This window comes from Pyrgilauda ruficollis, unplaced genomic scaffold (genome assembly GCF_017590135.1).
Source record: "Pyrgilauda ruficollis isolate IOZ18807 unplaced genomic scaffold, ASM1759013v1 scaffold6, whole genome shotgun sequence".
Taxonomy (NCBI): domain Eukaryota; kingdom Metazoa; phylum Chordata; class Aves; order Passeriformes; family Passeridae; genus Pyrgilauda; species Pyrgilauda ruficollis.
This window is the reverse complement of record NW_024527710.1, coordinates 17,922,139-17,940,638: the sequence shown is the minus strand read 5'-3', so window position 1 is coordinate 17,940,638 and position 18,500 is coordinate 17,922,139. Positions and strand designations below refer to the sequence as shown.

General features: G+C 48.7%; 2 protein-coding genes across 2 annotated transcripts in view; one reads left to right on the top strand and one right to left on the bottom strand.

The window, feature by feature from the left end:
• JAK1 (Janus kinase 1) overlaps positions 1–8,217 on the top strand; it is a 25,080-nt gene extending 16,863 nt beyond the window's left edge. Inside the window, exons 12-24 of the mRNA XM_041483211.1 lie at positions 188–334; positions 994–1,081; positions 2,085–2,212; positions 2,451–2,586; positions 2,924–3,075; positions 3,843–3,993; positions 4,292–4,386; positions 4,630–4,822; positions 5,040–5,164; positions 5,535–5,707; positions 6,042–6,159; positions 6,415–6,501; positions 6,991–8,217. Of these exons, the coding sequence (XP_041339145.1) occupies positions 188–334; positions 994–1,081; positions 2,085–2,212; positions 2,451–2,586; positions 2,924–3,075; positions 3,843–3,993; positions 4,292–4,386; positions 4,630–4,822; positions 5,040–5,164; positions 5,535–5,707; positions 6,042–6,159; positions 6,415–6,501; positions 6,991–7,101 (1,704 nt within the window). The 3' untranslated portion in view covers positions 7,102–8,217. The remainder of the gene's footprint in view (positions 1–187; positions 335–993; positions 1,082–2,084; positions 2,213–2,450; positions 2,587–2,923; positions 3,076–3,842; positions 3,994–4,291; positions 4,387–4,629; positions 4,823–5,039; positions 5,165–5,534; positions 5,708–6,041; positions 6,160–6,414; positions 6,502–6,990) is intronic.
• A 155-nt stretch (positions 8,218–8,372) lies between these two features.
• RAVER2 (ribonucleoprotein, PTB binding 2) overlaps positions 8,373–18,500 on the bottom strand; it is a 28,880-nt gene continuing 18,752 nt past the window's right edge. Inside the window, exons 9-12 of the mRNA XM_041483534.1 lie at positions 17,288–17,523; positions 16,065–16,176; positions 15,606–15,754; positions 8,373–9,715 (exon numbers count right to left, since the gene is read on the bottom strand). Of these exons, the coding sequence (XP_041339468.1) occupies positions 9,611–9,715; positions 15,606–15,754; positions 16,065–16,176; positions 17,288–17,523 (602 nt within the window). The 3' untranslated portion in view covers positions 8,373–9,610. The remainder of the gene's footprint in view (positions 9,716–15,605; positions 15,755–16,064; positions 16,177–17,287; positions 17,524–18,500) is intronic.

Here is an 18,500-nt window from a genome sequence, read left to right as displayed (position 1 = left end):
CCAGCCTCTGCTCCAGGGCAGCCTGCACAAGGCATCAAACTCACTGAAGCAAAAGCAGCTCCCTGGCACTGGCTTCTCACTGGAACAATTTCAGATCAGACAGACAGAAAAAAGTGCAGATTCCAATAAATATTTGTGTAAATCTTGTTTGTTTCCTGTCTGACAAATCCCTGCTGCTGTGTCTCAGGGAGAGCACCTGGGAAGAGGGACCAGGACCCAGATTTACTCAGGGATGCTCAGCCTCAAGGATGACGAGAACGAAGGGTATCAGAACGAGAGAGAGATCCGAGTCCTGCTCAAAGTCCTGGACCCCAGCCACAGAGACATTTCCTTGGCAAGTTTTTTTCTTTTGTGTATCTTTTCTTTAATAAGAAATACAATCTTGATTAATTTTGTTTTATAAAATTATATAGAGATATGTAAGATAATGACATAAGTTGCTATTACTAACATTTTTTAGTTACAAGTATAAAGAAACATCAGAGTAACATAATATATGTAACAAAGAAGAAACTAATAGTAATTAGGAATTAACTAGATAATACACATAATAACACACATGAAATTAGATAATTATCAAGTATTAAGGCATTGTATGTTATCTTAGAGTATGTAGGAGTTGATAAATTGTAAATTAGTAGGGAATTGGAAAATTATGTCGAAATAACAATTCTCTAAGTTCTCTTTAAAAATGAATTCAGTTATTATATTAATACAGTTAAATTACTAAGCTAAAGTGACTTAAATATTATTTTGATGCAGAAAACACCTAGGTTTGTTGTCAAATACCTTCTCTAGTTAGAACTAAAGCTTAACTACACGGATGACTTTTAGAAAAGGGCAGGGAATGGGAAGTGCAGAGGGTCCAGCCCAGCCCGGGGGCACATCCCTGCCCTGCTGGCCCTTGCTGTGCTGAGCCCGGGGGTGCTCTGTGCTGCTCTGCTGGTGGAGCTCACGGCACGCTGCTGATGTCCTTTGTCCCCCTGTCCCCAGGCCTTCTTTGAGACAGCCAGCATGATGAGACAGGTGTCCCACAAACACATCGTGCTCCTGCACGGCGTCTGCGTCCGCGACCTGGAGAGTGAGTGACGGCTGCCAGCGGGGGACAGGGACAGGGGATGGCACTGGGGGGACAGGGACAGGGATGGCACCTGGGGGGGAAAAGGGACAGAGGATGGCACCTGGGGGGACAGGGACAGGGAATGGCACCTGGGGGGACAAGGACAGGGGATGGCACCTGGGGGGACATGGGGACAGGGACAGGGCTGGCAGCTCCTGCCTCTGGTGCTTCCCAGGGTGGAGTTGGGACAGCAGAGCAGCTCTAAATAATTCTCCCAATAAATTTCCCAATAAATCTCCCAATAAATTTCCCTTTCCAACTCTGTGTTTGAGCCTTCCCCAAGGCTGGAAGGCCAGAGGTAGGGACAGTGTGGATACAAAGCACCCCATGAAATTTGCACATTTAAATTTATTACATTTATTACAAATATACGTTCATTTGTATAAAATAAATGTATATTTGTAATATTTATACATATAAAGCATGTACACATTTATATGTAGACATTTATATGTTTATACGTGTAAAATATAAATATGCACATAAAAAATGTAGATGTATACAATACACCTATATATGACTTTTTAAGCCAAGACAGTCCTAATGTTGTGGGGTGGGCACCAGAAGGAGAGCAAAGCTTTAGAAAATGAAAAGACAAGTTAATGCCCCAGCCTGAGCTCTCCCAGACTCAGGAAAGGAATTTGAGTTACATGTGGGTGTTGAACAGGGCCATGCTGAAGGAATTTTGGTGCAAGAGCACAGGGGAGCACAGCAGCCTGTTGCTGATTTTTCTGAGCTGTTATGTGCATTAAAATTCCACCCTTGGAATGCCTGCTCCAGGTTTAATGTTCATTTACCACACAAAGCCCCTCAGCCTTTTAATCTGGACTCTGAGCGCTGGAATAAACCTTGGGCAAGGTGAAATAAAATAATTTCCAACCGTCTGGGCTGGGAGGTGGGAACACAAATTCAGTGACTCCAAACAATTCACTGCAGCTCTGACTTTCTGCACCTGCCTCTGTAGATATCATGGTTGAAGAGTTTGTTGAATGTGGGCCTCTGGATCTGTTCATGCATAAGAAAAGTGAAGTTCTCACAACCCCATGGAAATTCAAAGTGGCCAAACAACTTGCAAGTGCCCTGAGCTACCTGGTAAGAGACACCTTGGCAAAGGCACTGGGGCCTAGCTGGGAATACATTTCCCCCCAGGAAAAGGGCTGGAGTGGGAACACTCTATCTCCCTGCTCCTCCTCTCCTTCTCTTCCTCCAATTTCTTCCCAGGTGTAATTTTGGATTTCAGCTCAGAATATTTTAGAGATCCCCTGTGGTGTGGATATCCTGGAGCACTCACAGAGATCTCTCTCACTGTTCTTTCCCTGCTTTTCTGTAGGAGGACAAGGATTTGGTGCATGGCAATGTGTGCACCAAGAACATCCTGCTGGCCAGAGAGGGCATTGATAGCGAGTATGGGCCCTTCATAAAGCTGAGTGACCCAGGAATCCCCATCACAGTGCTCTCCAGGCAAGGTATGGCCGGGATCACATCCTCAGGGAAAGGGAGAAGTGGCATTTATAGCAGCCAGAAGTGGCTCTGCAATAGCAGTAATCAGCTTTCATGGGTCTGCAAATACTCAGTGGGTGTTGAGAGCATTCATTTCTCTTACAAAATACTGTGTCCAGTGAGGTGAGACAGAAGGAATCTCAGATTGTGGATGGCTCCAGGCAAGAGCCTGTGAGATCCTTCTGAAAACAGGAATTTGAGAATCAAGAAACGGGACAAATTCTGCAGCTCCAGTTTATTTCAGACAAGAATAATTCAGTTTTTCCCTCCTGTGATGTTCTCACCCTGATTGTTTCACCCCAGAGCGCGTTGAGCGCATCCCCTGGATTGCACCTGAGTGTGTTGAAGATTCCAAAAACCTCAGCATTGCTGCAGATAAGTGGAGTTTTGGTACAACCCTGTGGGAAATCTGCTATAATGGAGAAACTCCACTGAAAGACAAGACCTTGGCAGAGGTAAAGCTGTTACACAAACTTGGATCCATCCTCTTGGGCCCTTCAGTTTTCTCCCTGTGTCCTGTCCCTGCATGCCTTGTCCCCAGTCCCTCTCCAGCTCTCCTGGAGCCCCTCCAGGCCCTGCCAGGGGCTCTGAGCTCTCCCTGGATCCTTCTCCTCTCCAGACTGGACAATCCCAGTTCTCCCAGCCTTTTCTAACCCCTGTGTCCAGTTAGAAGCTGAGTGAGATTCTCCCAAACATCTCTTGTTGGTCTCCCAGGGGACACCGCTGCTGTTCACTGCACTTTAAAGAATTGGAGTCCCTCTTGCTGTGCCCTTCCTGCCTGTGGCCACAGCCCTGCAGGCTGGGAATGCCCATCCCAGCCTTGTCCCACCTGGCCTGGAGCTGGGACCTCCCAGGGCTCTGAGGAGCACCCAGGGTGTCCTTGGCAAACACTTCCTGGTGCATAAAAAATGGGAAAACCTGGCAGGAAATGATTCCTGAAAGTGAATTCAGCACCTTTTAAACACTTCATGGCTGTTAAGTGGTTGCTCCAGACCCAGCACAAGAGGAATTCTCTAAAGATCCAATTTCCAGCTGAAAAGGGGAATTTCCTTGGCAAAGCTCACACTGAAGTAAGGATTTAATGGTCACATCCTGTGATGTAGAATCCCAGAACTGCTCAGGTTAGAAAAGACCTCAGAGATCCTCGAGTCCAGCCATTGCCCAGCTCAGAACTGGGAGTCATGGATGTTAAAATTCCTGGAATGTCTGTTTGTTCCCACAGAAGGAGAGGTTCTACGAGGGGCACTTTGTGCTGGCCACGCCGTCCTGCAAGGAGCTGGCAGACCTGATGAAGCAGTGCATGAACTACGACCCCCACCAGAGACCCTTCTTCAGGGCCATCATGAGGGACATCAACAAACTGGAGGAGCAGAGTAAGGCCAGGGGCACGTGGAGAGCGGGATCATGGAGTCCTGGGCAGGAGGGACCTTGAAGAACATCTCCTTCCAACCTCATGGAAGCTGAGGAGCTGCTCCAGGGTGGGAAGCTCACCAAGAGAAATCTGGGTGTGGGTGTGGGAGCAGATCCAGACTGGCATGAGGGGATGGAGAATTCCCTGTCAGAAAGCTGGTGGGGTCTAAGGAGGGAAAGATGGGACAGTGGGAATGGAGCAAGGATGCCTTGGAGTGTCAGACCACGCAGGAATCAGACCTGGGATGTTTTCCCCCCCAGATCCTGATATTGTCTCGGAGAAGAAACCCGTCACCGAGGTGGATCCCACCCTCTTTGAGAAGAGGTTCTTGAAAAGAATCCGGGATCTGGGCGAGGTGAGAGGAATGTCACCCCAGAACACAGCCAGTGCTCCTGGCTGTCCCACAGCCCCTGCTGTGTCACACAGACACCCAAATCAGTGCCTGGGTGTCCCACAGCCCCTGCTGTGTCACACAGACACCCAAATCAGTGCCTGGGTGTCCCACAGCCCCTGCTGTGTCACCCAAACACCCAAATCAGTGCCTGGCTGTCACTGTCTGAACTTTACCCTCAAGGATGCTCCTTTCTCTCCCACCCAGGGCCACTTTGGCAAGGTGGAGCTGTGCAGATATGACCCAGAAGGTGACAACACCGGGGAGCAGGTGGCAGTGAAATCCCTGAAGCCGGAGAGCGGAGGGAATCACATCGCTGACCTCAAGAAGGAAATTGAAATCCTGAGGAATCTTTATCATGACAACATTGTCAAATACAAGGGGATTTGCACAGAAGATGGTAAATCTTGCAGAATATTAAAAAGTGTATGGGTTTTCCTTTAGAGTTTATAAATGTCCTGCTTGGAGCAGGTTTTCCTGTGCATTGGCTCAGGGATGGATGATGGGACCGAGCCACGGGATGTTCAAAATGCTGCTGGTGCTCTGGGCTTGTACAAAAGCTCTTGGTGTTCACAGTGTGAGAAGGGTCTGCAAACCAAACATGCTCTGTTTTTTAGGAGGAAGTGGGATTAAGCTCATCATGGAGTTCCTTCCCTCTGGGAGCCTGAAGGAGTATCTCCCACGGAACAAGAACAAGATCAATCTCAAGCAGCTGCTCAGATATGCAGTTCAGATCTGCAAGGTGAGCTGAGCCCCGAGCCTGCAGCTCCATCAGCTGGGTGAGGGGGATGGAGAACATCTGCAGCAAACCCATTCTTCTTCTCTATCCCCAAGGACCAGAATCCTAAAGCAATTTCTGCCACGTTTTGGGTGCCAGTGGCACAAGGATCAGTGGGGGAATAATGAGGAGGTTCCAAGTTCCAAAGTTTGCTGTGAAAAGTTGTTCCTGTGGGAGAATTTGGAGGACCAGGAGGGAGGTGAAGTCTAAAGGGATGGAGATGAGAGTGCAGAGCATGGTCAGGCCATGTGAAACAGTAACTGGAGAAAAAGGGATGAAAGTATTGGAGGAATAAAGGAAAAGGAAATAAAAGGGTTCTTTTCTCCTCTCTTAGGGCATGGACTACCTGGGCTCCTGTCAGTACGTGCACCGTGACCTGGCAGCGAGAAATGTCCTCGTGGAGAGTGAGAACAGGGTGAAGATTGGGGACTTTGGGCTCACCAAGGCCATCGAGACGGATAAGGAATATTACACCGTCAAGGACGACCGCGACAGCCCCGTCTTCTGGTACAGCCTGGGGGACAGGGACCCTCTGCTCCTGCACTCCCCAAGATTTTCATGTTTTTCTAAGAGTAAAGATACACCATGAGAGCAAGGAAAAGGCACCTGGTGGACTGTACTCACCTTTTGTGCTCTTTGTCTTCCTGCACGTAGTGATCCATTTCCCCACTGCTTTGGGTTTGGTCTCCTTGGTTTCACTGTGCCTCACCGTGCACATCTTATTTCTTACGTTTTAATTTATGTGCAAGGCCACACGAACCAGCTGTGGCTCTTGAGTTGCTCGGCTGTGTGTGAGCAGGGCTGGGTCCCTGGGTGTGACGCTGTCCCCTCGTGTCCCCAGGTACGCCCCGGAGTGTTTGCTGCAGAGCAAGTTCTACATCGCCTCCGACGTGTGGTCCTTCGGGGTGACGCTCTACGAGCTCCTCACCTACTGTGACTCCGAGTCCAGCCCCATGGCAGTAAGTGGCTGGGACAGAAATGGCTGCCAGAGCTGCTTCAATCACATAATTAAAAAAAAAATTATTATTGTTTTGGCAGCAAGAAGAGCAATCAGAGAATTGCGGGGTCATTTGGGGCGGGAGGAACCTTAATGCTGCTGTTGTTCCACCCCTTCCGTGGGGAGCACCTTCCTCCAGGATTATCCTGGGAAACACCCTGGGGCTTGGCCTTGTGTTGGGGTGAGGGATTCCCAGCTGACCCCGCTGTCCCCACAGGAATTCCTGAAGATGATCGGCCCCACGCAGGGACAGATGACGGTGGCACGGCTCGTGCGGGTCCTGCAGGACGACAAGCGGCTGCATGGATGGATGGATGGATGGATGGATGGATGGGGGAGGGAGGAAGGAAGGCCCATCCATCTGTCCCTGACACGGATTCAGCCCCAGAGGGGTCACACTTCCCTGGTTCCACAGGCCTGACGACTCAGGTAGGAAAACCTTCAGGAGTGCTGGGAAAAGGCACTGCCAAGGTTTTCAAGTATTGTTTTAAAGTGGTTTTTGATATTAACATTCCCAAGTCCGTGGGGTCCCTTCAGAGGGAGCAAGGACTTGCTGTAGTACTGGATCCATGAAAATTCCTTGGGAATCCTGATTTTGGCAATTCTGGAGTGCAGCCCCCAGGTGGAAGGGCTGTGTGTGTTCCAACCTGAACTGCCCAAAGCCCCTGCTCAGGTCCCTGCTGACCCTGCCCAACAGCTCAGGTGCTTCTGTTCATTCAGGGAGACTCTGCTCCATTGCTTTTACTGGAAAACCCAAAGAAATGTTTCATCTCTTTAAAAATATCCCTGTTTCTGTTGCCAGGTGGATCAGCTGATGAGGAAGTGCTGGATCTTCAAACATGACGAACGCACCACCTTTCACAACCTGATCCAAGGATTTGAAACAATTATGAGTAAAATGTAATTACTTTTTTTTTAAAAAATCCTGTCAGGACTTTAAATGCCCAGCAAACTATCTATGCCCAAGGCTATTCTTCTTTTTTTTTACTCCTGTAATTTGTACTCTGGCTGGGCTGATGTGGTTATAAAGGATTCTCCTGCCAACAGACTGAAGAGTTGGATTAAAAGAATTTAAAAGGTTTGGGCAAAATGAGCTCCAGCTCCCTTGGCTGCTGTTCTTGCAGGGCAGTTTTCACCTGCTCTGCTTCTGGTTGTGCCACAAGTGCAGTTGCCCTGATGGATGATGTGAGCTGGGAAAATCCACTGCATTTCTCAGCTCAAACCTCAGCCAGTGGCTGTAAGAGAGCTCAATTAATAATTTCAAAGTCGTCTGACAAAATATCCTTCACGTGCACTTAAATCCTGGTAGCAAACAAAACAACTTTGGCATAAAAAGAAACAGGAAGCAAAATGTTCAGCTCTTTTTAAACCCAGCAGGCCCCAGTCCTGAGCTCTTACAGGTATTAAAAAAACAAAGTGTTCAAAGCTACCACCCCAGGCGTGCGGAGGGGTGGGCACAGTTGTGCGTTTCAGTGAGGAGCCCAATTTTGGGATAAATAATTTGCTTTTCCTAACTGCACACCCACACTCTTCCCCCCGGAGCTCCCAGCCTGGGGGCACCCCTGGAGGTGTCAGTGTGCACCCCTGGTGCTGAGAGATGTGCAGGGAAGGAATTCATGGAGCTGGGAAGGAGCCCAGTCCATGCCCAGAACCTGGAGAGGAGCATCCAGAAGGAAAAGGCCTGAGCACCCGGGGTGGCCAGGGACTGGGAACCCCACCAACCATTTTTTTAAAGAACATTTTGACTGGAACCTTCTGCTGCCATCATTTTTCCTACCACACCTGGAGTTGGAAAAAGCTCTGAAGAGATCCTCAAGTTTTGGCAATAATAGAAAGAGGTCTATATATATATATATATATATATAAATATATATAAAAAGTGGTAATTATGAGCTCCAAGGAGGTCAGATTTATTTTTACAGTGTTATTGTTTCTGTATGTCACTTAGGAAGCTGAATTTAATCTGTAAGCACTTTGTTACTCTTTATACAAACAAGTCTAATAAATTTTTTTTTCTCCATGTGCCTCTCTTTTTCATCATCAATTAAACAAAGTTTTCAAACTGAATTTCCATAGGAATGATGTGCTTTTAAACCTTTTCCTACCTTACCTGATTAAAGGAGTCCAGGGCTGTTTTCCTGATACAAAAAATCCACTTGAAATAAGTACCAACAATTTATTTTCATTGAAAAGTGTAACAAGTTGAGAAAGTTGCATATACAAACAGTTGAAACAAAATATTACAAGTGAATTTATCAATACATACAGGCAGAATCCCAGACAAGCTCCTGGCTCCTGTTTGTGGAGCAGTTCCAGCAGCTGAGGGAAGAGGGATTTTAATTGGGATTTTTTTAAGCTTTGAAAATGTGGATCCTGGTCACATCCCAAAGCTTGAAAGGCAAAAGTTTAAGACTTTTAATTTTAAAAAATCGGTATTGAAAAATGGCTTCAGTGTTCTCTAGCAAAGAAAAGGGAGAAGGAGGTGGCTCCTGGCCTCAGGGAACTCCATCCAAAGGGATTTGCAGCAGGATTCCAAGGGGGCAAAGCCTTGGAATGAGGGCTGGCTCCTCATGGACCTGTCACTGATGGCAAAAGGAAGGACTGCTGATCTCCAGCTCCAAGGGCAGAAGAGAACAACTTGAGGCAGAGCTGACAGTAGCTAAAAATACAAAAAGTCTTTAAAAAAAAAAATACACTCAAAAGTGGGGAACAATGTGGGGTGGCCCAGGAAGAGCTGTCCCACACCTGTGGAAGGAGGATGCTGCTCACACTGGGAATGACTTCCTCCATGGGAAAGCTGTGGATGCTCAGCCTAAGAACAAAGTTATTCCACTGGCTAAGGAGCAGCTCTCCAAATCCCAGGGAATACTCCAGGGCAGCACAGGACAGCATCTCCCTTTGAACAGGCATTTATTGAGAACATCACCTGGGAGGCTCTGGAATCCATTTGGTATCGCTCCATTCCAGGATTAAGAAGAAATATTAAAAATTGAAAGGCTGTAAATGCAGAGTTCTTAATCCTGGAAAAAGGAAAGTTGGAAAAAAAACCCCCCACATTCTTCTGAGTTAAAAAAATACAAAATAATTACCATCAAGACTTCCCCTTTTAACTTCCTCAGCTGAGGACCGGAGAAAGGATCAGCTTTCTTTCCTCTGGGTTTTTATTGCTTTCAGCTGGAGCTGCCCCAGCTCCCCAAGTCCCCGTGCTCTGTCCCACAAGTGACAAAGCCAAAACTGTCCCCTCCTCTCCAAGCGAGAGCAGCCACCGCCTCCGTCACTTGTCCTTGGCTGCGCCGGGACAGAGCCGGCTCCTCTCGGGACTCACCCACAGGGCAGGAGCTCCTTGTCCAAGTTAAGGCAGCAATAAATGCAGAGGGATTCCCAGCTGCCCGCCCGGGGGATCCGCCCGTGCCTCAGTACACGCGCTTCTTCTTCAGCGAGGACTCGGAGTAGCGAGCCGGGAACTCGGCGGGGCCGGGCTCGGCCGCCAGGTACGAGGAGCTGCGCTTCGGGGCCACCTGCGGGCGGGACACCGCGCTGAGCCTCCGCTCTGCTGGGACAGGGCCTTTGGGCTGCACTTAGACGTTTATTGTATTTATTTTATAGTTTTACAAGCTGTGAGTCTCTTAGTACTTAAAGAACTAAATATGTATTTTTTCTTTATAAGGTTTTTTAAGGCTTAATTTGTCTAATTAAGAAATACGTAAATTAGTTTTATTTTTAACTTAATAACTATTTGTGGCTTGCAATGTGAATTTTTTATCTAATGACACAATACTATTTAAACTTATAAAGAAGAAGGACTAGTTTTTGCCCTAAAACTTCTATCTTGCTTTATATATGTAAGTATATTCTAAAACTTTAAAGTAAGTTTTCTGCTATGTGATATTACACACTTCTATTCAATCTCCACACCCACCATCCCAGTTCTGTCATTCCATTTTGGAATCCTTCTCCACAGCCTCAGGTCAACGCAGTGTTCTCCTGGGGGTCAGTGCCTGGCAGCACAGAAACTCTGAAATCCTCAATAATTTGGGTTCCAACAAGACAGGACAAGTGGCACTGGAGCCACAGCCCCTGAGGAGCACTCCAGGCTGGGCATTCCCAGTGAAGTGATGCCAAAGACCTGGCTCCTTCACCTCTGAGGCCCAGGCTTTGTGCCCTTTCCCTAAAATCCCCGCTGATAAAAGGATCAGACCCAGCACACCTGTGGTGTCTGGGCCAGGCAGCCTCATTCCACAGCACCTGCATAAAACCCAGTGGGACCATGGCCTTGGTGATGCCTGCAGCTGATCCAGACATCTCCAGCCTTTAGGATGAGGCCCCTTTCACTGCTCCTGGAGAGTTGAAGGGGTTCAACAGCCCTGGCCCAGCTCCCACCCCAAGGCAGGGGTGAAAGATGAATTTTCCAGCTGTGCCAGAGCAGGTCTGGGCAGGATCTCAGGCCCTGCTTTTCCCCAGGAGTGAGGGATGGATGCAGCAGCAATGGATCTTTAATTGGAATTTCAAAACCCCGACCTCTCACTCAGCCCTGAGGGGCCCAGAGCGGGGCTCCTGTGAGGGCACAGCTGCTCCAAGGGCTCCCTGGGTTCCCCTTCCCTTTGGAAAAACCTTTCCCAGCAGCTCTCCAAGCACCCTGTGCTGCTCACATTCACAACTCAAACTGCTCCTGCTCAGGGCCAGTTTCATCCTGGGGGTACCTTCATCACAAACACAGAATTGTTTGAGGAAACACTTCAGTTCTCCCCCGTCCTCTGACAGCCACGGGGATGTCACCCATGTCCTGTGTCCCTCCACCAGGTCCTGGCTCACTGATGCTTCACACAAATCCCCAGCCCTGCTCCTCCTGAGCCTCTGAAACAGCAGCATTCAAAAAAGCCCAAAAAAGGAGGATTCAAACGAGCTGCAGGGCCCCTGCAAGCACAGCCACACAAGCACACGCTGAACTGCCAGAGCCTCCTGGGGAGCAGCCTCTTCGCTGAGATTTAGCTGCAATTCCAGCAGTCTGGAGGCAAACTGTGCTGCTGTGCCTGTGCCAAGGCACTGACCCTGCTCCTCCTGCCTTTTATGGCCCCTGGCATTAACAGCACCATCCCAGGAGCTGCTCTGCACCACCCCAGGAACCTTCTGAGATGAACTGGGAGGTGCTGCTTGGCTCAAACCCCACTCTCTCCTTCTGCTGCCATTCCAGCGTTTCCAGCCGTGTCAGAGCCCTGGGGAATCTGCAAACTCAATTTTTTCATGTCCCAGCCCATGGCCAGGCTTTGTCCATCTTCACCCCAAACCATGTCAGAGCCAGCTCTACCCAGGAGTCAGGAACTGCTGGAGTTAAAAGAAATGCCTTCAAAACCTCCACAAAACAGCAACCTGATGGCCAGGCTAATGCCAGGACTGAAGCCACAGCACTGAATGCTGTGATGCAAGGGCCAGGCCCCTCACTCTCCATAAACCATCCACAAACCCAGGAGCAATGGGATTTACCTACAGCACAGGGGCAGAATTCCTCAGGAGCTCTAAATCCTCACCACACTCCATGAACTGGCCCTCACTGCTTCCAAAGCACCATTTACTGGGGAGAACTCAGAGTCCACTGGAGCAGCAGCAAAGGATGCTTTGCTCAGTGAGCCTGGCTGAAGCAGGATGCAGCTGACACCTACTGTAATTCCAAATAAAAGCCAGTATTTCAAGAATTTTTTGGTAATAAATGAAAACAAATTATTTCCCAATAAATTTGATTGGAATAAATTGCAATAAAAGTTTTATCCCCCAGGATCCAGTGAAGGGGCTGTTGGTAACCTGGATGCTGCCTCAGACCAGGTACACCTGCAAATGATCCAAGAACTGCTTTAGAAGCACACAAAAAAAAAAATTGTGTATTCTACAAATTAGGCAGGTAAAAATATTTAGATTTATCCTGTGTTTTTTATCTTGCTTTCCACGAAATTTTGAGCTGCTCTCTCTACTTCAGAGATTCTATCCCAGTGCAAACCATCTGCAGGTCAGGCAAACACCCTTTGAAATCCAGTGTCAACCTCCTCCTCCCTTCCTGCTTTATTTGCCTCCTTCCAGGCATTTTTGCACAGCCTTATCTCTCCAAGAAGCTCCCAAAAACCCAGCCTGGCTCTGCCCATGGCTTTTGGGGCACTGAGAGGAGCTGATCCCCGGGGCCTGGAGGGCTCTGCAGGGCCATGGAGCTGGCCCAACCTGCTCTCACATTGCAGGAATTGTGTGGAGCAGGGATGCAGAGGGAAAGCTCCACTCGGGGGCAGCAGCAGGCAGGAGAAGCGCCCGCAGGCACTGCTCCTCCTCCTCTCACCTGCTTTAAGGGATTTGCTGGAGGAGGCTGCAAGCCCGGCTGGGATCCCTGGGCTCCGCTCAGAAAGGAAGGCACCACCTGCAGGCAGGTGCTGTAGTTTGGGAAAGATCCACCTGCAGATTCCTGAATCCAGAAGGGGATCCATAAGTAGAAGAAAAGGTTTAATAAAAGAAGCTCCCAAAAACCCAGCCTGGCTCTGCCCATGGCTTTTGGGACACTGAGAGGAGCTGATCCCCGGGGCCTGGAGGGCTCTGCAGGGCCATGGAGCTGGCCCAACCTGCTCTCACATTGCAGGAATTGTGTGGAGCAGGGATGCAGAGGGAAAGCTCCACTCGGGGGCAGCAGCAGGCAGGAGAAGCGCCCGCAGGCACTGCTCCTCCTCCTCTCACCTGCTTTAAGGGATTTGCTGGAGGAGGCTGCAAGCCCGGCTGGGATCCCTGGGCTCCGCTCAGAAAGGAAGGCACCACCTGCAGGCAGGTGCTGTAGTTTGGGAAAGATCCACCTGCAGATTCCTGAATCCAGAAGGGGATCCATGAAGTAGAAGGAGAAAAGGTTTAATAATTTTTTTTTTTTTTTGCTATTGTGATGAGCTCTCGGCAGGTATGGAAATACCTGAGTCATAAGAGGTGCAATTCACAGCAGCTCGGGTGTGCAGCAATTCCTGGAGCAAAATGTGGGATTTGGATGATGCTTTAATTTGTGTAATTCATTTTAACAGTGTCTTTCTCCTTGCTCACAAAAACCTCAGCTTGGGCAAGAAACAGCCCTTCAATGCTGGGAAATTCAGCACTGGGAAATGCCACTAATGGTGTGCTGCTTCCTGGTGGGGGAATTTAATGCACTGCTGAGCATTCCAGGTGGTTTTGGATGTGGGACTTGAGAGAGGGTTATTTTGGGTGTGACTCTGGGGGTGCAGGGCTGCCCTGCAGCAGTGCCCATGCAGTGCCTTCTCCAGCCCCCCATTCCTGTGCCAACACACAAAGCAGGTGTCCAAAAGCTGACGGGAGCAACAGCCAGTGGAGACAGCAAGAAAATTCAATTATTTCTCACCTCAGGGGCATCATTTTCCAAGCCATCCACCCTGGCCTGGGCAGAGTGATGTGCCTGAGCATAATGCTGGTACCACTGCTGGACAGCCTCCTACAGAGGGGCAGAAATCCTCTCCCATGCCTGCCTACAATTCTCACAACCCAAAGCTCTTCAAGAAGCATCAAAACACCTTCAGCACCAGTGGTGAAGCTCAAATCAAACAGTTAAAATTATGGTTAAGTGCTTAAAACACACAGGAGGCACCTCTGGCCTGGCAGTGAGGCAGGGACAACAATTCCTGTTATGGGAACACCTCCAGGGATGGGGCAGCCACAGCTTCTCTGTGCACCCCCACCCTCACAGGGATATCCCTTCCCAATCTCCCACCCATCCCTGCCCTCTGGCAGTGGGAGCCACCCCCTGTGTCCTGTCCCTCCAGGCCTTGTCCCAGGTTCCTCTCCAGCCCTCCTGGAGCCCCTTTAGGCACCAGATCTGATCCAAGGGGTGTGTGGCCCCTGGCACAGCCCCTGCTCTGTGCAGTGACCCTGCTCCAGGTGGGAGCCTCCCAACCCAAATCCTGAGTGCCAGGAGTTTGGGGCTCACAGATCTCCCTGCCAGCAGCCCAGGAGTCTGTGTCTGCCCCTGTCAGCCTGGGGAGGAGGCAGTTCTCAGCTCTGCCCAGTCACAGTTTTAGACAGACTCGGGATGGTTAATGCAAGCATGGGAATGTTCTCTGCCGGCGTCCCGTGGCTCTGAGCGCTGCAACACTGCAGAGCCTGCAGCTCCTGGCCAGGCTCTGATCACCACATGGGCACGTGGGGAGCACATCCTGTGCACTGACAGCAGCTGGCAAACATCCCCAAGCTGTGCAGCAGAGCAGGCAGAGCTCTCTTCCCTGGGATTCGGCCAAAGTTCAGGACTTAAGAACTTCTAGGGAAGGCAAAGAGAAAAACCCCCTGGTTTTGAAGGCAGACAAAGCCAAGGCAGAGGTGCTGAGAAGTAATTTTTTAGTGAGTGCCCACAGTTCAGGCTCTCAAGAAACAATTTTTTTCAAGGGTTGTGATTTCAGCACGGAATGTTCTTTGTGCTAACTGTGCTCTGAACACTGAAATTACCAGATAAAGTGTCAGTGCAGAGGCTCAGGAAAAACACCCAGAGAAAACAAGGAGCAGCTCTGGGAGAATCCCAGGGGACACCAGGCTGTGGGATTCCTACCTGTGGGTACTCCCCAGGCTGCTGGGAATAACTGAAATAATTTTCCATTGCATGTTGTGGTGCAGTTCCCTGAGACACAGCAGCATCCACGACACTGTTTGGAAGGCTGCTCTGCTGTGGAGGACTGGAGGCTTTGCTGGCAATTGCTGCTGGGAACACAAAGAACACACTTTGGATAAACACCTGGCTTGTAAAAAACACACTCATTAGGTTCTATTAAAACTAATATTTGTGCCCCAAATTAATCAGTGCTACTGATAATTGGAAGGCTTCTAGAAGTTTGTGAGCCTCTGAAAATCCACCCCTGTTTTAACCATCAGGATAAATAACTCCGCAGTTTTGAGACATAATACAAGATTTCCTTGAGGATAAATGTTCACTGGATTTACCAGGCAAACAGGATAAATATTTGTGGAAATCTGCAATGAAATCCCTGGAATGTTTGCTTACCTGGCAGACAGATACCAGGCAAAACACTTGCCAAATTCAAGTAGGGGTTGGTGCTCAGCCGAATTTCTTTTGGGGGCTCCCCAAGTAGAGAAGTCTGTTTTTTCAAGGGAGTCTGAAAAATGGACAGGGCAGTTTGCATTAAATTCATATAAAATTGATCAGAAATAAGGTTAAGTGGCCCAGCAGGATCTTGGAAAAAGCTTAGTCCTATGAAAAAAACCCTTTTGAAACGCAACTTCTGAAATAAAGTAGCACGGAATGTTCTTTGTGCTAACTGTGCTCTGAACACTGAAATTACCAGATAAAGTGTCAGTGCAGAGGCTCAGGAAAAACACCCAGAGAAAACAAGGAGCAGCTCTGGGAGAATCCCAGGGGACACCAGGCTGTGGGATTCCTACCTGTGGGTACTCCCCAGGCTGCTGGGAATAACTGAAATAATTTTCCATTGCATGTTGTGGTGCAGTTCCCTGAGACACAGCAGCATCCACGACACTGTTTGGAAGGCTGCTCTGCTGTGGAGGACTGGAGGCTTTGCTGGCAATTGCTGCTGGGAACACAAAGAACACACTTTGGATAAACACCTGGCTTGTAAAGAACACACTCGTTAGGTTCTATCCCAGGATTAAAATTGAGATTTGGTGCCCCAAATTAATCAGTGCTACTAATAATTGGAAGGCTTCTAGAAGTTTGTGAGCCTCTGAAAATCCACCCCTGTTTTAACCATCAGGATAAATAACTCCGCAGTTTTGAGACATAATACAAGATTTCCTTGAGGATAAATGTTCACTGGATTTACCAGGCAAACAGGATAAATATTTGTGGAAATCTGCAATGAAATCCCTGGAATGTTTGCTTACCTGGCAGACAGATACCAGGCAAAACACTTGCCAAATTCAAGTAGGGGTTGGTGCTCAGCCGAATTTCTTTTGGGGGCTCCCCAAGTAGAGAAGTCTGTTTTTTCAAGGGAGTCTGAAAAATGGACAGGGCAGTTTGCATTAAATTCATATAAAATTGATCAGAAATAAGGTTAAGTGGCCCAGCAGGATCTTGGAAAAAGCTTAGTCCTATGAAAAAAACCCTTTTGAAATGCAACTTCTGAAATAAAGTGAAACTTTTTAAGTCAATCCTTCAAAAGTTCCATTTTATTTCAGAATCTGGACACATTGCCTGCACTTTTTCCTTCCAAACAGTTTTTGTAGGAATGTTTCTCTTCAGACTGCAAGTTCCTAAAGGATGTTACAAAACAAACAAACAAAAGAAAACCTTTTATATGCAAGTGAAGGAATAATAATCACTCGAGCAATTCCAGATGCAGGGAGTGAACATTAAGTACATGGCCAAGACAAAATGAACTCTTTTCATTTGGAGACACAAGGAAATAAAGGCCAAATGTTAGGAAAATCATGAATTAAGCCCATGTTTCCCCAAAATGTTGAAGTACTGATGTATATTAAAATTATTATTTTATAATATAATAATATAATATGTATAATTATTATTATATATTTTTTAGATTTATAGATAAAAAAGGTAAATTTTCTAAAGGGCAGAAAAAAAAATCTGGAAGAATGAGACCACTCAAATCCCATTTCACCATACTCTCACACATCACCTTCAAGGGAATAAAGAATATTTTTAAAAACTGGTAATCAAAAGTGGAAATTTATATACACACACACACAAGAGCACCTGGAAACCCACAGGCCCCCCAACCACCAGAACTGCCCCTGATGATTCACGAAATTCAACCCCAAGCTCAATTTTTGCCCTGTGGAAGAGACAGTGCCCTGAGATAAATTTCATCATCAAAGCCTGTGAGGCAAACACAAGGAGAAGAGCCCTGCAGCACCGAGAAGTGCCTTTGTTCACCCAGCTGGACCACCAAGGAGCAGCACTGCTCACCACCACAACTGCGGCCACCTCCGTGTCTGCAGGAGGCTCCTGGGGTCAGGACATGGCACAGGGGACACAGGAGGGGACAAAATGGGAAGGGAAGGGAAGGGGGGGGAAGGGAAGGGAAGGGAAGGGAAGGGAAGGGAAGGGAAGGGAAGGGAAGGGAAGGGTGCTGCATGCTCCTTACCCCCAGGCTGGAGTCGCAGCCCTTGGGCTGCCCGGCAGCTTTGGAGGGGGCAGCCCGCAGAGCCCCGGGGAGGCCGGGCAGGGCCTGCGGGAAGGGCGGCGCTCCCGGCACCGCCTCGCCTTTGTCTGCAGCGGCGTTGGGCCCGGGAAGAGCTTGTCCAACGATGTGCTGATTTGGGAAGAATGGCAGCATGCCCATCCCTGCTGCTGCTGCTGGAATGGGAGCCGGGTTAGATGCTGCAGCCAGCCATAAATGGAGAAACTTTGCTGTTAGATGGGATTTATTAGAGAGGGTTTGGTCGTGGGGTTAATGAGGGTGGAGGAGAGCAATTCCAGATCTACTGCACTGGCTTTTGTTCCTACCCCATCCCACAGGCAAACAACTCAATTTCAAGCTGATTCAATAAAACTCTGACTTTTCTAAACATTCCCTGTGATAACTTTCTGAGTGCTTCCTGACTTTTTCAAAAAAAAACCTGGGAACAACATCCTGGAGGATGCTGGATGGGAGCACAAGGGGAAACCCCACCTCAGCTGGCATTGAGAAGCATTCTTTCCACTGAAGAGCTGGAAAGTGTTCTCCAAAATGAAAATCTGGGTATTGGAGGAGCTTTCTGCCCTCCCCTGGGTGCCTTTTCCTTGCTCCTGGTCACTGCCACGGCTCAGAGCATGGCCAGGATTGCAGAACACAGGGAGCAGTGGAGGAAACAAGATCAGAAAATCCTGGAATGGTTTGGGTTGGCAGGGACCTTAAGGATCATCCACTCCCATGGCAGGGACACCTTCCCCTGTCCCAGGCTCCTCCAGCCTGGCCTTGGGCACTGCCAGGGATCCAGGGGCAGCCACAGCTGCTCTGGGAATTCCATCCCAGCCCTTCCCCACCCTCCCAGCCAGGAATTCCTTCCCAATATCCCATCTAAATCCCCCTTTTCCAGCTCACAGCCATTCCCTGTGTCCTGTCCCTCCAGGCCTTGTCCCCAGTCCCTCTCCAGCTCTCCTGGAGCCCCTCCAGGCCCTGCCAGGGGCTCTGAGCTCTCCTGGATCCTTCTCCTCTCCAGGTGAACATTCCCAGTATCCAACTGACCTGTCCTCATAAATATGGAGGGCATCAGTGGCACAGAAATTTGCATTCCAAATTGACATATGCGACAAGACTGTTAAAACTCATTTCTTAATAAAATGAAGGCAAAGAGCAAATTTGTGGTGCCTCTTCA